This window comes from Haliotis cracherodii, unplaced genomic scaffold, assembly GCF_022045235.1.
Source record: "Haliotis cracherodii isolate W230 unplaced genomic scaffold, xgHalCrac1.p SCAF_7, whole genome shotgun sequence".
Lineage (NCBI taxonomy): Eukaryota > Metazoa > Mollusca > Gastropoda > Lepetellida > Haliotidae > Haliotis > Haliotis cracherodii.
In genome coordinates this window covers 25,068,225-25,086,551 of record NW_027266330.1, presented here as the reverse complement: position 1 = coordinate 25,086,551, position 18,327 = coordinate 25,068,225, and the positions used below count along the sequence as shown (strand labels likewise).

At 41.2% G+C, this 18,327-nt stretch overlaps 2 protein-coding genes across 2 annotated transcripts in view; both read left to right on the top strand.

The window, feature by feature from the left end:
• The window catches only part of LOC139448567 (mitochondrial fission 1 protein-like), a 168,828-nt gene that overhangs the window by 44,355 nt on the left and 106,146 nt on the right, over window positions 1-18,327 (top strand). The window lies entirely within an intron of this gene.
• Window positions 1-18,327, top strand: part of LOC139448566 (ATP-binding cassette sub-family C member 4-like) — a 51,985-nt gene that overhangs the window by 12,883 nt on the left and 20,775 nt on the right. The window contains exons 3-5 of the mRNA XM_071230136.1: window positions 7,128-7,248; window positions 15,460-15,675; window positions 17,363-17,452. Coding sequence (XP_071086237.1) covers window positions 7,128-7,248; window positions 15,460-15,675; window positions 17,363-17,452 — 427 coding nt within the window. The remainder of the gene's footprint in view (window positions 1-7,127; window positions 7,249-15,459; window positions 15,676-17,362; window positions 17,453-18,327) is intronic.

Here is an 18,327-nt window from a genome sequence, read left to right as displayed (position 1 = left end):
ATGGAACTATCCGCCTCCATTGTCCAGTGGTGGAGCGTCAGCCTGGAGAGCAGAAGGCCTGGTGTTCGATCCCCGTCCGCGTCATGCCAAAAGATGTCAGCAAAATGGTCTGACCCAAATATTGTCATTAAGTGGTCGTTAGCCATCATTTGAACAAGTACATTGTCTGCATAACACTCCCTAAGAAAAGAAAACAAACTGGCATTACTATCTGACCCCAATTTAATCTGTAGGATGTAAAGCTGATCTGTGGACAATGCTTCCTACAAGGTAACACCACCGTTCACTCATACCTTGCCCTGTACATATCCTTAAACAGAAGGATGTGAAGCTGATCCGTGGACAATGCTTCCTACAAGGTAACACCACCGTTCACTCATACCTTGCCCCGTACATACCCTTAAACAGAAGGATGTAAAGCTGATCTGTGGACAATGCTTCCTACAAGGTAACACCACCGTTCACTCATACCTTGCCCCGTACATACCCTTAAACAGAAGGATGTAAAGCTGATCTGTGGACAATGCTTCCTACAAGGTAACACCACCATTCACTCATACCTTGCCCTGTACATACCCTTAAACAGAAGGATGTGAAGCTGATCTGTGGACAATGCTTCCTACAAGGTAACACCACCATTCACTCATACCTTGCCCTGTACATACCCTTAAACAGAAGGATGTGAAGCTGATCTGTGGACAATGCTTCCTACAAGGTAACACCCCCCTCTTCACTCATACCTTGCCCTGTACATACCCTTAAACAGAAGGATGTGAAGCTGATCTGTGGACAATGCTTCCTACAAGGTAACACCACCGTTCACTCATACCTTGCCCTGTACATACCCTTAAACAGAAGGATGTGAAGCTGATCTGTGGAAAATGCTTCCTACAAGGTAACACCCCCCTCTTCACTCATACCTTGCCCTGTACATACCCTTAAACAGAAGGATGTGAAGCTGATCTGTGGAAAATGCTTCCTACAAGGTAACACCCCCTCTTCACTCATACCTTGCCCTGTACATACCCTTAAACAGAAGGATGTGAAGCTGATCTGTGGAAAATGCTTCCTACAAGATAACACCACCGTTCACTCATACCTTGCCCTGTACATACCCTTAAACAGAAGGATGTGAAGCTGATCTGTGGACAATGCTTCCTACAAGGTAACACCACCGTTCTCTCATACCTTGCCCCGTACATATCCTTAAACAGAAGGATGTGAAGCTGTGGAAAAGGATCCTTGCAGCTTTGATTTTATATCTCAAAAGTTATTACTATCAGATGTCAAGTACATGAAGTGTTTATGAAGTGGTCGATGACGACCTTTCAGAAGGAAGACAACACGTACAGCTAGATAAGCAGAAACTGTGTCACATGGCCCAATACAGCAGACTTGATGGATAATGTTGAAAAATACACAATTCTGATTGGTCAGAGGTTTCAAATCACAATAACCACCTCTGACTGAAACAGCTGGCTGCTGGTTCTATTCCAAATTTAATTTGACTGAATTTATGTCACAGGTAATCTAGCTGTACATTGACAACATAGTAAGTTTAGCTCCAAACTGACTCCCTCACACGCTCATAATCTTGCGCTTTGACAATTGTTACTCCTATATCTTATAGATTTCATAGTTCGCTTTGTGTTTTTTACCCGAGTGACAAGTGAATTGTTTTTCTCCCTAATTTTTGAATTTTGAAACTTGTCCAGAACAAGATTTCGCCTTGTGACAATGATTACATGGTAGTGAAGCCTTCAAGTATTTATCATGTTTATGTCACATTATTCTGATATTGATCATGTTGATGATCATATTCTGACATTGATGATCATATTCTGACATTGATGATCATATTCTGACATTGACGATCATATTCTGACATTGATGATCATATTCTGACATTGACGATCATATTCTGACATTGATGATCATATTCTGACATTGACGATCATATACTAACCTACCTTGAGCATTTATTCTAAAAAAAAAATGAAAACAAAATGAATAAATAAATAAATGACTTTGACTTTGCAAGTATGATGTGTTTGATGTTATTATATTGACTTCTACAGCCTTAGAAATTCATTGGGTTTTTTTAAGACTTGTCAAGGGGACTTATGGCTAGTGTCAACTGTAGTTCACGGGTCCTCAGAATTTGTAGCGAGTCCGGCTGGTTCGAGACAAAAACATTTAAAATGTTTACATTTTCTGTTTTGTTTAGTTCCAGTTTGAAACAAAATTGAAGCACTAAGAACTGTTACAGATAAGCAGCGTATTTACATAAAATATCCCCCCCAATATTCAAAACCCAATTACTTTCAATTAACTTGTGTTCAGAAACGCATGCATCTAATTTTAATTTTAAAACGTATAAAAACAGTAAATACCCAATGAAGCTTTTTCAACATGCGTACAATGGAGCGAATTTCTGAAACACAATTACAAGCTAAGTTACTTTCCGAGTCAAGCCTATATATTTAGAACAGTTCTATACATTTAAGACATTATTTCCTTTTTTTTTATATCTTTAAATGTTCACTAAGGTAATTTTGGGAAAAACCCAATAGAGTGAGGGAAACTTACAAAAAATTCCCAATTTTGGACATAAATGTTTTTTCCCAATGTGCCAACCATGAGAATTGAGTTAAACATGTTTAAAATCCAAGATAAATCATTTGCTTAATTTATCTGTCTCTTCAGTAGTAGAGAGTGTCAGACTAAGTTCATTGGCTACCATCAACAATTGTGACGATACTGAAACAAATTCAAATTGTTTATGAATGGTTGCATACCAAAGTTATTCAAACTTTCCTGAAATAGAAACATATATATGTGACCCACTAGTAGAAAAGGTACGTTATAGGTGCTAGGATAATATTGTGTTGTGACATCATCAGGAAGGACGTTTGACGTCAACTTACTTCGGTATAACTCGCCATGTGTGCTAACTGTATAAAATTATCTTGATTTTCTCTTGTTAGTTTGTAATGTAATAAAAACGCTATTTCTAAACATTCCAGCACACATGTCTTCTCTCAATTAAAGGGTCGGGTAGCCTAGCCATTTCTGGTGCCCCACTGTGATATTGCTGGAATATTGCTAAAAGCGGCGTAAAACCGTACTCACTCACTCACTCTCTCAATTACATCACATCTAAAACCTGCAATCATTACATAAACAGTTATAAGTCTGAAAAGGGGACTTTGCAGAAAATGAGTTGCAATGTTTGATGCCAGATGCCAATAATAAATATGAATTGAAGCTTATGAATGATATTTTTGTGGTCCTAAGATACTGTAGTTTCAAAAGTTTCAAAAGGTGATTTTTCATCCATCAGGTCCCTGATCTCATGGGTGGCCACCTTTGTCTCTGCCTGTAAACAAGTCAGAGACTCTGGGCTCCTGGGGCGGTCGGGTAGCCCAGTGGTTAAAGTGTTCGCTCGTCACGTTGAAGACCCAGGTTCGATTCCCGACATGGGTACAATGTGTGAAGCCCATTTCTGGTGTCCCCCGCCGTGATGTTTCTGGAATATTGCTTAAAGCGGCGTAAAACCAAACTCACACTCTCACTCCACTTTGGGCTCCTTCATGTGTTGTTGCATTATTATGTTTACAATGAGTCAGTGCTCTTCCAGCCAGACTGAATGCAGTTGTGTCACGCGGACCAGTGGTTAAAACAATTATGAAATTCCAAAGTTATTACAGCATGATGACATGTAGTTCGCTAAAAACTGATTTTTAATGCCCCATTTTTGTCTTCTTTTATGACATGCATGATTAACCAGTGGAGCTGATTTGACTGGTATCATGACATGGTTCCTCCTGTGGAAGTAGAGCAGCTGAGAGCTGACGTGTGATTCTGGTTTTCTTAATCTCAGCCAGGTACACTTTATAACCTCAGGACTTAACCGTATTGGTCGTTCCACCTTTATCGGATACGTTGTAGAGTTAAACGTGTCCTATTTCAGTTCAGAAAGGAATGAAAGAAGTTTATTCCACAGTATTTTATACTTCAGAATGGAGTTGCTATGTATTATGGCGGATGTCAACCCCATGTCTTATCATTGAAGTGGTTAGATTAATGCACAGACTAACTAACCTTTTCAGCGATAAGACTCCAGACATGTGAATGCGTAACCTATTTAAAACATGGCCAACATTCAGCTTAGCTGTGAGTCACTAACTTAATGCTTGTGAAGTGAGCCTTTTACACATTCAGATTGTTGTTTGTCAACATGGGTTTTGACTGCATGTCCTGGGGCAAGTATGTAATTCATACAGGACCAACTTAAATAAGACCTGCCCATGTTGATAGGCCTATTATGAGCCAATATGTTTTACATTGTTGTTAATATATTACACAAGCATTGAAGATCCGGGGTAGAATACGTCTTCACCTCTATATATGTTTTACATTGTTGTTAATATATTACACAAGCATTGAAGATCCGGGGTAGAATACGTCTTCACCTCTATATATGTTTTACATTGTTGTTAATATATTACACAAGCATTGAAGATCCGGGGTAGAATACGTCTTCACCTCTATATATGTTTTACATTGTTGTTAATATATTACACAAGCATTGAAGATCCGGGGTAGAATACGTCTTCACCTCTATATATGTGTTACATTGTTGTTAATATATTACGCAAGCATTGAAGATCCGGGGTAGAATAGGTATTCAGCAACCCATGCTTGCTGTAAAAGGGGACTATGCTTGTCGATGATTTACAGGCCGCTGTCATACAGCTGGAATATTGCTAAGTGTGGCGTTAAACAACAAACCAACCAATCTTGTTAATGTGTGTGAAACAGAATTTTCATATTGAAAAAGAATGATCAAACTTTCATTGGCACAGGCAAGTATACACTAACATTGAAAACATCATATGGATATTGTATTTATAATATCTAATTTGTGTATTTTCCTTCAATTACATTCACTGTAATGAATATTTCCACCACACTGCCTGAACCCTCCACACTTTATTGCGGCAGATGTTTGAATAGTTCACACTATGGTATCATGACTAGCATCTCATTTCGAGATATAACATTAGAGTTGGGGCCCGAAGAGTGCAATCATTTAAAATTTAAAATAAAAATTTAAAATGAATGATTTTCAATAAGAGTGTTTGAGTTAAAATTTAACATCACATCGGCAATATTTCAGCCATATCATGCCTAGAGAAAATTTTCAATAAGAATTTCAATTTGTTGTATGTGTGCCAAAGCCGGCAGCAAACTCAATATCTAGTTTAAATTACTGGCAATACATTTTGGAAAAAAATTGCATTTTTTTTCTTCATTCAATTGTCAGAATTAAAGAGTGAGTGAGTGAGTGAGTGAGTTGGGTTTAACGCCGCTTTTAACATTATTCCAGTCATATCGTGGCGTGTCAGCTTAATGTGGGAGGAAAGCCTGAAGTGATGCAGGTTTCAGACATAACCCACGTGCACATTCTGGTCAGAATTTAAGAAATTGTATTGATTCTGTCTGCCTGTCTGTCACATAATATGGCTGTGATGATGATGATCATGATGTTATTGTGATACAGACAATCTGACTCGAATATGCTGACTGCTTGTGCCACTGGCCAGCTGATCCTTATAGCATTTTATGGCTGTTTCATGCACCTGGCCAGACAATCCAGTGATTGACATCATGAGCATCAATCCACACAATTAGGATCGATGACATGCATCAACCAAGTCAGCTAGCCTGACCACCCGATCCCGTTAGTCGCCTCTTACCACAAGCATAGTCGCTTGTTACGGCAAGCAAGCGTTGCTGAAGACGTATTCTACCCCGGATCTTCACGGGTCCACATAAACAAGAGCCTCTATTCATTACACTCATTATAGCTTACATGCTGGTTTCGGGAGCACGGGTGGCCCAAACGTCTGAGGCGCCGCGATTCGCTTGCAGAGTTGCGTCCCTTGGGCACGCCAGAAACCTATGGTTGAGGGTTCGAATCCTGGTTCCCCCCAATTATGTTTCTGGGTTTGTCAGCACCATACCCGTGGTCGTGGGTTTCGGTAAATGTCTGAGACCTGCATCACTTCGAGCTTTCCTCCCACCTTAAGCTGACACGCCGTGATATAACTGGAATACTGTTAAAAACAGCGTTAAACCCAACTCACTCACTCACTACATGCTGGTTTCTGTTTTTCTATCAAAGGCTCACTCTGCATGAACAGGCCTGTTACATGCAATTAATGTGTTCACATATTGGTTGATTTATAACATGTCTAAAATGAACCAATCGAGACATGAATTTGTTGTAATTATCAAAATTACAATGCACAGTCAGGTAGAGATGTTAGCATTGAGGTGCAGTCTATATATAACAACCCCTAGACGTGTGACGATCCGGGGTAGAATAGGCCTTCACCTCTAGATATAGGTGACATTGTTATTAATATAATACATGACCTGTGAAGATTTGGGTTAGAAATACCATTCTAATGCCCCCTATTTCTAATTTTGAGAGCGCCCTAGGTGCTTATTACATCGAATACTGTATTTATTATTGCATTATGGGCTGGGAGCCTAATGACTGAATAAATTTTGTCTTGCCTCTTTTCTTGTTGGGGCGGTCGGGTAGCCTAGGGGTAAAAGCATTCGCTCGTCACGCTGAAGATTCGATTCCCTAAATGGGTACATTATGTGAAGCCTTTTCTGGTGTCCCCCGCCATGATGTTGCTGGAATTTTGCTAAAAGCGGCGTAAAACCTCACTCACTCACTCACTCACTCACTCACCCCCCCCCCCACTCACTCACCCCCCCCACTCACTCACTCACCCACCAAACCCACCCACTCACTCACTCACTCACCCCCACCAACCCATCCCTCCACCCACCCACTCACTCACTCACTCACTCACTCACCCCCCCCCCCCCACTCACTCACCCACCAAACCCACCCTCTCACTCACTCACTCACCCCCCACCCACTCACTCACTCACCCACCAACCCATCACTCCACCCACCCATCCCTCCACTCACTCACTCACTCACTCACTCACTCACTCACCCACCAACCCATCCACCCACCCACCCACTCACTCACTCACTCACTCACTCACTCACTCACTCACTCTTGTCTTGTTTTCAGTGAATGGAAGAAAGAGATAAAGAAACAGAAAGAAACAGGAAAGAAACCCAGTTTGATGCGAGCCCTAGCACGATGTTTTGGTGTACAGTACATGCTGTTGGGAATCATTGTCTTCATAGAGGTGAGTAGCTTGTAATCTGTGTGGATCACCAACATTTGGATGAGAGTATAGTACTGTTTTCACCACGTTACGCATCTGGCCAATCAGCTCCCCTTCCCAGCTTCTAGACCAGAGTGCTTGTAGTCTATATAAGTGCCTCCAAATAAGTCTGTAATTTCTTGTGTGTATTACATATATCTTTAACAGAAAACAGAAGCATTAAAAGGTTTTATAATTTTAAAGTTACTATCAGGGCTCCAGATAAGTTTTTAAAGAATCAAATGACGTCAACAATGCCGTCCGGATGCAGAAACAATAATTCCCGTCTTGTCTCGTGATGTGATATGACTTTAGGGCACATATGATTTTTATGACCCCGGATATGTTTGCCCTCGTAGGTAATAAATAAGTGACAACAGGACTTCAGTGATATATGACTAGAATATTTGAGTTCACTGTCACAGGTGTGGGAGTGATGATTATGCAGTATTTTGTTAACGTGCCTGTTTGTCCATGTATGACACATAAAGAGAGTCCACGACATTTGCATGCAATACATTAAACTGCAGGCATGTGAGACTGGCAGAGAAGAAATGTTCTCTTTTATCTTTTCCACATACCAATCATGCCAATCATACCAATCATACAAATCATGCCAGTCATACCAATCATACCAATCGTACCAAACATGCCAATCACACCAATCATGCCAATCATACCAGTCACACCAATCACACCAATCGTACCAAACATGCCAATCACACCAATCATACCAATCATGCCAATCACATCAATCATACCAGTCATACCAATCACACCAATCATGCCAGTCATACCAGTCACACCAATCATACCAATCATGCCAATCACACCAATCGCACCAATCGTGCCAGTCATACCAGTCACACCAATCATACCAATCACACCAATCATGCCAATCACACCAATCATGCCAATCATACCAATCATACCAGTCATGCCAATCATACCAATCACACCAGTCATACCAGTCATGCCAATCACACCAACCATGCCAATCATACCAATCATGCCAACCATGCCAATCATACCAATCATGCCAATCATACCAATTATGCCAATCATACCAATCACACTAATCATGCCAACCATGCCAATCATACCACTCAGAAAATCAAGCCAATCATACCACTCAAAACAATCATGCCAATCATACCACTCAGAACAATCACACCAATCATGCCAATCATACCACTCAGAACAGTCATGCCAATCATTCCACTCAGAACAATCATACCACTCAGAACAATCATGCCAATCAGAACAATCATGCCAATCATACCACTCAGAACAATCATGCCAATCATACCACTCAGAACAATCATGCCAATCATACCACTCAGAACAATCATACCAGTCATACCACTCAGAACAATCATGCCATTCATACCACTCAGAACAATCATACCATTCAGAACAATCATGCCAATCAGAACAATTTCATTCTTCACTAAACATATTCCTCACACATGGCTAGGAACCGATTTCACTATATCCAAGTTGCACCGGTGCAGGTAAAACATTGCTAGTGCAGCTAGTGCCAGGTTGCGCCTAGTGCAGGTAACATTTCCCACCACAAGTGCATCATGTGCATGGCTGCAGTTTTAGTTTTATGACTTTCCCGTAAATAATGTCTACTCCTTTTGTGTGTATCAGGTTAAGATAAATTACTGGACGTTAAAAATGTGAACAAGTCTGTTCTCATGCCCATAAATGAGTTACAAAGACCACATGCTATGTCAACAATCTTTTCACGTTTCATGGAACATCAGAGAGGTCGCAGTGTCGTACGTCTCTGGTAAGGGCTTTGGTAAGGGGTTTGGTTATGTGCACTCAATCGCCTTCAGGGTAGTGGTCACTAGCTAGTGTGTTACTCATAATGGTGGACAAGTTGAATTTGCTGAATTTGCTGACAGATCAGTGACAGCCATAGGATTGTTTATAGCCCTGTCGGGGTGGTCGGATAGCCTAGTAGTTAAAGCGTTCGCTCATCATGCCGAAGACCAGGGTTTGATTCCCGAATTGGGTACAATGTGTGAAGCCTATTTCTGGTGACCCCCGCCATGATATTGCAGGCATATTGCTAAAAGCGGCGTAAAACCAAACTCACTCACTCACTCACTTATTGCCCTGTCAGTGAAACTGCCAACACAAACGTTTCTAAATGTAACCATGGTAACCAGAGACTGTCCTACTCCTAGTAGCATCAGTAATGACGTCAAGAAGAAAGTGAAAACTTATTCCTTTGGAAATAGCTGGGCAAACAGTAGGGATTGACTTCATTATGAAGAAACAGAAAGCTTGATGCACTGTCATGCAAATGTGGAAAGCTGAATTCATTTAGAACTGGCTGCCAATGTTTTAGACTCCAGGAAGTAAAGGTTCATGAAAGTTGTGAAATACACAGGAGGTCTGAATGCAGTGAACTTGCAGAACTTTGTTCCAAAACCAATTCACACACACACACATGAATTGAAGTTCATAAATGGAACAAAAAAAGAATGTTTACTCATTCATTAAATACACAGCCATCTTGGGGCTCCTGATGCATGCTCCGGGGCAGCAAAGGCATTTGGCAAGTATATAGCAATAAACACATCATAAAAATCCCAATTTGAAATCATCCAAAATATTGAGCATGAAAAAATGATAATGTGATAGGTATTGGGAAAGAATGAACCTCAATTTACTGATATACCGATAATACCACACACCCTTACACGTCACTATTTGAGTGCAATAATCTTGAATGCAACGTTAAAACCCATTTCACCTAACCAACCGCCGTCATATAGCTGGAATATTGCTGAGTGCGGCATTAAACAACAAACAAAGTAGAAAGTAAAACTGAATGCTGAAACACCACATAGGGTTTTGTATTGATACTTAGAGTATTTTATCATTGCCTTAGTAGATGTGAATATTGGAATTGTAGATACATTGCAGTACATTGCCAAATGAATATGTCGCTTGTACAGATGGCAGTAACAAGACCAGCTGCGGCTACCACACACACTTCCACTAACAGGAGCTGCTGTGCACCAAGAGCACTTATTGCCACACACAGCCATCAACATGGCTTCAGTTACATATATTAGTTTTGATGGTTGCAGTTCTTGCTTAATTTTACAAATGAAATTACTTATAAACAAAACAGTAAAATATGAGTAGGTGTTAAAGTATTGCGATAATATCAGTTTGTATAATTTATTATGAGAGGTTGGTGAATTGTTTCCTGAAACACCTCATTCCTGAACCTCATAGCAGTAGGTCTGTGATGTAGGTGAATTGCTTGCTGAAACACCTCATTCCTGAACCTCATAGCAGTAGGTCTGTGATGTAGGTGAATTGCTTGCTGAAACACGTCATTCCTGAACCTCATAGCAGTAGGTCTGTGATGTTGGTGAATTGCTTGCTGAAACACCTCATTCCTGAACCTCATAGCAGTAGGTCTGTGATGTAGGTGAATTGCTTGCTGAAACTCCTCATTCCTGAACCTCATAGCAGTAGGTCTGTGATGTTGGTGAATTGCTTGCTGAAACTCCTCATTCCTGAACCTCATAGCAGTAGGTCTGTGATGTAGGTGAATTGCTTACTGAAACATCTCATTCCTGAAGCTCATAGCAGTAGGTCTGTGATGTAGGTGAATTGCTTGCTGAAACACGTCATTCCTGAACCTCATAGCAGTAGGTCTGTGATGTTGGTGAATTGCTTGCTGAAACACCTCATTCCTGAAGCTCATAGCAGTAGGTCTGTGATGTTGGTGAATTGCTTGCTGAAACTCCTCATTCCTGAACCTCATAGCAGTAGGTCTGTGATGTTGGTGAATTGCTTGCTGAAACACCTCATTCCTGAACCTCATAGCAGTAGGTCTGTGATGTTGGTGAATTGCTTGCTGAAACACCTCATTCCTGAAGCTCATAGCAGTAGGTCTGTGATGTTGGTGAATTGCTTGCTGAAACTCCTCATTCCTGAACCTCATAGCAGTAGGTCTGTGATGTAGGTGAATTGCTTGCTGAAACACCTCATTCCTGAACCTCATAGCAGTAGGTCTGTGATGTAGGTGAATTGCTTGCTGAAACACGTCATTCCTGAACCTCATAGCAGTAGGTCTGTGATGTTGGTGAATTGCTTGCTGAAACTCCTCATTCCTGAACCTCATAGCAGTAGGTCTGTGATGTAGGTGAATTGCTTGCTGAAACACCTCATTCCTGAACCTCATAGCAGTAGGTCTGTGATGTAGGTGAATTGCTGACTGAAACACGTCATTCCTGAAGCTCATAGCAGTAGGTCTGTGATGTTGGTGAATTGCTTGCTGAAACACCTCATTCCTGAAGCTCATAGCAGTAGGTCTGTGATGTAGGTGAATTGCTTGCTGAAACTCCTCATTCCTGAACCTCATAGCAGTAGGTCTGTGATGTTGGTGAATTGCTTGCTGAAACTCCTCATTCCTGAACCTCATAGCAGTAGGTCTGTGATGTAGGTGAATTGCTTGCTGAAACACCTCATTCCTGAACCTCATAGCAGTAGGTCTGTGATGTAGGTGAATTGCTTGCTGAAACTCCTCATTCCTGAACCTCATAGCAGTAGGTCTGTGATGTTGGTGAATTGCTTGCTGAAACACCTCATTCCTGAAGCTCATAGCAGTAGGTCTGTGATGTAGGTGAATTGCTTGCTGAAACACCTCATTCCTGAACCTCATAGCAGTAGGTCTGTGATGTAGGTGAATTGCTTGCTGAAACACCTCATTCCTGAACCTCATAGCAGTAGGTCTGTGATGTAGGTGAATTGCTTACTGAAACACGTCATTCCTGAACCTCATAGCAGTAGGTCTGTGATGTAGGTGAATTGCTTACTGAAACTCCTCATTCCTGAACCTCATAGCAGTAGGTCTGTGATGTAGGTGAATTGCTTGCTGAAACACCTCATTCCTGAACCTCATAGCAGTAGGTCTGTGATGTAGGTGAATTGCTTGCTGAAACACCTCATTCCTGAACCTCATAGCAGTAGGTCTGTGATGTAGGTGAATTGCTTACTGAAACACGTCATTCCTGAACCTCATAGCAGTAGGTCTGTGATGTAGGTGAATTGCTTACTGAAACACGTCATTCCTGAACCTCATAGCAGTAGGTCTGTGATGTAGGTGAATTGCTTACTGAAACTCCTCATTCCTGAACCTCATAGCAGTAGGTCTGTGATGTAGGTGAATTGCTTGCTGAAACACCTCATTCCTGAACCTCATAGCAGTAGGTCTGTGATGTTGGTGAATTGCTTGCTGAAACACCTCATTCCTGAAGCTCATAGCAGTAGGTCTGTGATGTAGGTGAATTGCTTGCTGAAACACCTCATTCCTGAACCTCATAGCAGTAGGTCTGTGATGTAGGTGAATTGCTTGCTGAAACACCTCATTCCTGAACCTCATAGCAGTAGGTCTGTGATGTAGGTGAATTGCTTACTGAAACACGTCATTCCTGAACCTCATAGCAGTAGGTCTGTGATGTAGGTGAATTGCTTACTGAAACACGTCATTCCTGAACCTCATAGCAGTAGGTCTGTGATGTAGGTGAATTGCTTACTGAAACTCCTCATTCCTGAACCTCATAGCAGTAGGTCTGTGATGTAGGTGAATTGCTTGCTGAAACACCTCATTCCTGAACCTCATAGCAGTAGGTCTGTGATGTTGGTGAATTGCTTGCTGAAACACCTCATTCCTGAAGCTCATAGCAGTAGGTCTGTGATGTAGGTGAATTGCTTGCTGAAACACCTCATTCCTGAACCTCATAGCAGTAGGTCTGTGATGTAGGTGAATTGCTTGCTGAAACACGTCATTCCTGAACCTCATAGCAGTAGGTCTGTGATGTAGGTGAATTGCTTACTGAAACACGTCATTCCTGAACCTCATAGCAGTAGGTCTGTGATGTAGGTGAATTGCTTGCTGAAACACGTCATTCCTGAACCTCATAGCAGTAGGTCTGTGATGTAGGTGAATTGCTTACTGAAACACGTCATTCCTGAACCTCATAGCAGTAGGTCTGTGATGTAGGTGAATTGCTTACTGAAACTCCTCATTCCTGAACCTCATAGCAGTAGGTCTGTGATGTAGGTGAATTGCTTGCTGAAATACCTCATTCCTGAACCTCATAGCAGTAGGTCTGTGATGTTGGTGAATTGCTTGCTGAAACTCCTCATTCCTGAACCTCATAGCAGTAGGTCTGTGATGTTGGTGAATTGCTTGCTGAAACACCTCATTCCTGAACCTCATAGCAGTAGGTCTGTGATGTTGGTGAATTGCTTGCTGAAACACGTCATTCCTGAACCTCATAGCAGTAGGTCTGTGATGTTGGTGAATTGTTTGCTGAAACACCTCATTCCTGAACCTCATAGCAGTAGGTCTGTGATGTTGGTGAATTGCTTGCTGAAACACCTCATTCCTGAACCTCATAGCAGTAGGTCTGTGATGTTGGTGAATTGCTTGCTGAAACTCCTCATTCCTGAACCTCATAGCAGTAGGTCTGTGATGTTGGTGAATTGCTTGCTGAAACACCTCATTCCTGAAGCTCATAGCAGTAGGTCTGTGATGTTGGTGAATTGCTTGCTGAAACACCTCATTCCTGAACCTCATAGCAGTAGGTCTGTGATGTTGGTGAATTGCTTGCTGAAACACCTCATTCCTGAAGCTCATAGCAGTAGGTCTGTGATGTTGGTGAATTGCTTGCTGAAACTCCTCATTCCTGAACCTCATAGCAGTAGGTCTGTGATGTTGGTGAATTGCTTGCTGAAACATCTCATTCCTGAAGCTCATAGCAGTAGGTCTGTGATGTAGGTGAATTGCTTACTGAAACTCCTCATTCCTGAACCTCATAGCAGTAGGTCTGTGATGTAGGTGAATTGCTTACTGAAACACCTCATTCCTGAAGCTCATAGCAGTAGGTCTGTGATGTTGGTGAATTGCTTGCTGAAACACGTCATTCCTGAACCTCATAGCAGTAGGTCTGTGATGTAGGTGAATTGCTTACTGAAACACCTCATTCCTGAACCTCATAGCAGTAGGTCTGTGATGTTGGTGAATTGCTTACTGAAACACCTCATTCCTGAAGCTCATAGCAGTAGGTCTGTGATGTTGGTGAATTGCTTGCTGAAACACCTCATTCCTGAAGCTCATAGCAGTGGGTCTGTGATGTAGGTGAATTGCTTGCTGAAACACCTCATTCCTGAAGCTCATAGCAGTAGGTCTGTGATGTTGGTGAATTGCTTGCTGAAACACCTCATTCCTGAAGCTCATAGCAGTAGGTCTGTGATGTAGGTGAATTGCTTACTGAAACATCCATTCCTGAACCTCATAGCAGTAGGTCTGTGATGTTGGTGAATTTCCTGCTCTAACACCTCATTCCTGAACCTCATAGCAGTAGGTCTGTGAAGTTGGTGAATTGCCAAGGGGTATGAGTGAGTGAGTGACTGAATTTAATGATGCTTTGAACAGCAGTGTTCCCGTTTACCGGTAATTACCAGTTTTTGACTGGTAAAATAAGGCTTGGACCGGTAATTCTTGTGACTGCCAGTCCCTGTGGACCGGTAAATTAGGTATCATGTAAATCTTTGTTGTTGAACAAAACATTTTCGATAGTCATGAAAGTATACTTTTGAATGAAGTCAGCTTGTCTGTCATCATCAAGGTTGCCTGTTGTCAACAATATTTCGCTTTGCTTGAAGGTAAAATATCTATTTTGTAGTGACTTAATCTTGAATCAAAATGAAATACTCAGAAAAAAAAGAGAAAATTGTGATTGGACTTTGTGTGAATGATGTGTAGATCTAAATAAGTTACTTCAGAAATGATGTCACTGAATTTGTTAGCCATGAAAGTACACTTCATTGAAATTGATGTTGAAAGAATTAAAACCAGGTAATTTTCATACAATTTATATTTGTTCAAAGTTCGGGACTGACAAAACTTTGGTGGGACTAGTTATTTTTATAGTTGTCAGTTCACTGGGGATGGCAGTTTGAAAAGCCAGCAGGAACGCTGAACAGTATCTTAGGCATGTAAGGCTTTATTAAGGAGGAAGACCCGAAGTGATGCAGGTCTTAGATGTTTTCCCCATGTGGTGACATTCACGAGTATGGGTATGGTGCGAACGAACCTAGAACCACAATCAGGTCCGGTATTCTACATGTTTTCTCTTGTGTCTTCAGGAGGGAACAAAGGTGGTGCAGCCATTACTACTAGGGGGACTCATCCGCTTCTTCACCCCCGAGTCCACTATCAGCAAGGAAGAGGCCTACCTGTACGCCATGGCTGTCAGCATCTGTGCCATCGTCCTTGCTGTCGCTCACCACCCCTACTTCTTCAGCGTCACACGGATCGGCATGCAGATGAGGGTGGCGTGCTGCTCCTTGATGTACAAGAAAGTAAGTGTCTGTTGGTCACGATTATAGCAGTGGCATGGCAGTCTTGTGGTTCACACATGGAATGTTATTTTCTACTGCAGTGCTATGAATGTCCTCTGATCAAGTACAGTACACTCAATACTGTACAGAGCTTGATGTACAAGAAAGTAAGTGTCTGTTGGTCACGATTGTATCAGTGGCATGGCAGTCTTGTGGTTCACACATGGAATGTTATTTTCTACTGCAGTGCTATGAATGTCCTCTGATCAAGTACAGTACACTCAATACTGTACAGAGCTTGATGTACAAGAAAGTAAGTGTCTGTTGGTCACGATTGTAACAGTGGCATGGCAGTCTTGTGGTTTCCACATGGAATGTTATTTTCTACTGTAAAACAAACTTTAGAAAAATCATGGCCTTTTACGTCAGTCTTTTTATTCTTTTAAATGTTTTAGCTCAAATTCTTTTGTTAGAAGAGTTTGGTATTGATAGTTGAGTGCTATGATTTTTCAAGAAGGCAGTTCCCATGTTTCATGTGACCCCGATGGTATGTTATGGGCCTGAGGTCAGTAAAACTTCATGAGTAACCACTGATTTTAAGTGGGACAAGGGATATCAGTATGGGCTCTGTTCTTCTGTCCATCTGTCTGGTTTCAGTAGGGACAAGTATTTCTGAAACTGCTTTTGATACAAGAAAAATCATGGCCTTTAAGGTCAGTCTTCTCATTCATTTAAATATTTTAGCTCAAATTGTCTTTTGTCAAGAGTTTGGCATCGATAGTTGAGTGCTAGGATTTATCAAGAAGGCTGTTGAAAAATCATGGCCTTTAGAGTGAGACAATTGAACCTGCTTATCTGTAAGACTGCACAGTATATATATACCAAAATACGCTTTTAAAACAATATGTATTGCAGTTTATTTTCTGTGTTCTGGTGTATGAAATATATAACAAGTTTCGTTATTATTTGAATTGTTTAATCTAAAATGTACACAGAAATTCATTTCCAAACTATGTTTCCTTTTAAAAATTGAATGAGAAAATGTCGGAAAACACAGCAGTGACTTTTCTCACACATAGTTATCTCCCCTATAGTTTTCTCTCACTACTGGGAGGCACAATTGCAGCTGGTGTAGGTCTACCTTCCGGCAACCGAGGGTCTTCAGTAGAATGTTGGGTTGGAGCTTCATTATTTGAAAGATCAAGAACTTAAATGTTAATACCGTATTTGACGTAATAAGCGACCAGGGCGCTCTAATTAGAATAAAGTTTTGGTAAGAAAAACAACAGTTGAAAGATTGTTAATATTGTGGTTTATGCTGACAGCCTAATATGATATAAAAGAAAAGACTGTGCGTATAATACACGACAGATACATGTTCCACGATTTATATGCCCATAATTAATGGTGCATATAACACACGAGTGCGTATCATGCACAAATAAATAAGTCTTGTGTACACTGATCAATCAGAAGGGGTGCTAATTGGGATTGTTGACTAGCCAATATATTAGCAAATATCGCTGTTGGAGCTTATTACGTTGAATACGGTATTAAAACAAAATGTCCTCAGATATTTGTCAGATTTTGGGGGTTGAAGTTTTCCAACAACATACACCCAATCACTACCTTGAGACAATGATATCACACAAACCCATGACTCATATTGTCTTCAGTATATTTCAGTTGTGTGTCTGCTCTTTTCCAGTCCCTCCGTCTGAGTAACAAGGCTTTAGGCCAGACCACCGTGGGGCAGATAGTCAATCTCATGTCCAATGACGTCAACAGGTTTGATCAGGTCAGTCAGTTTATTCTCATTGTGTAGATGATCGCCTCCGTGGTCTAGTGGTAGAGCGTCCGCCCGGAGAGCGGAAGGCCTGGGGTTCGATCCCCGACCGCATCATACCATAAGACGTTTAAAGATGGTACTTGTTGTTACCCTGTCTGGCGCTCAGCATGAAAGGGCTAAAATAAGGACTGCTCAGCTCGGAGTCAGTATACTGTGTCTGAGTGGGGTATTCATGTTAAACTGTGGCATGGTATCTCAGTGAGCTAGCACTATATATCGGCATCAGTCCGGACTAGTACAAGCAGCCACACAAACACACATGCACGTCGCTATATAAGTGCAATAATCTTGGACGTGACGTTAAACCCCATTTCACCTCACCTCATTGTGTAGATCATATTGCATGGCATGGTGGGAAGTAAGGGGCGTGGTGTTACCGATATATCGGTAAATTGAGGTCCATTTTTTCCACGATATGTATCACAATATCAGTTTTAATGAGCGGTATATCAGGTGATTTTTAATGGTGAGTTTTATTATGTTTTTAATGTTATACACTTGCCAAATAGTTTCAAAAGTTTCTGTAATTCCAAAATGCAAGTTCGCAAATATTGAGGTTAATTCTTTGGTCACTCATGTGCATGCACATTCGTTCATTTCCGTCGGGGCCCCATGATGGCAGGTGTTTGGACAAAAGGACATGTGGAAGCACTTTTGTCTAAAAACCGATGACAAATTTGATGAACCAAATATTGCAGTCTGTTGTGAGTGCACTTCGGAATTTTAGGTTTAGTATTCCGCAGTACATATCTCGATAATATACCAATATGGCCTCGTGCATCACAAAATATTGTGATCCAATGTACCGGTAGACCTGATGCTTG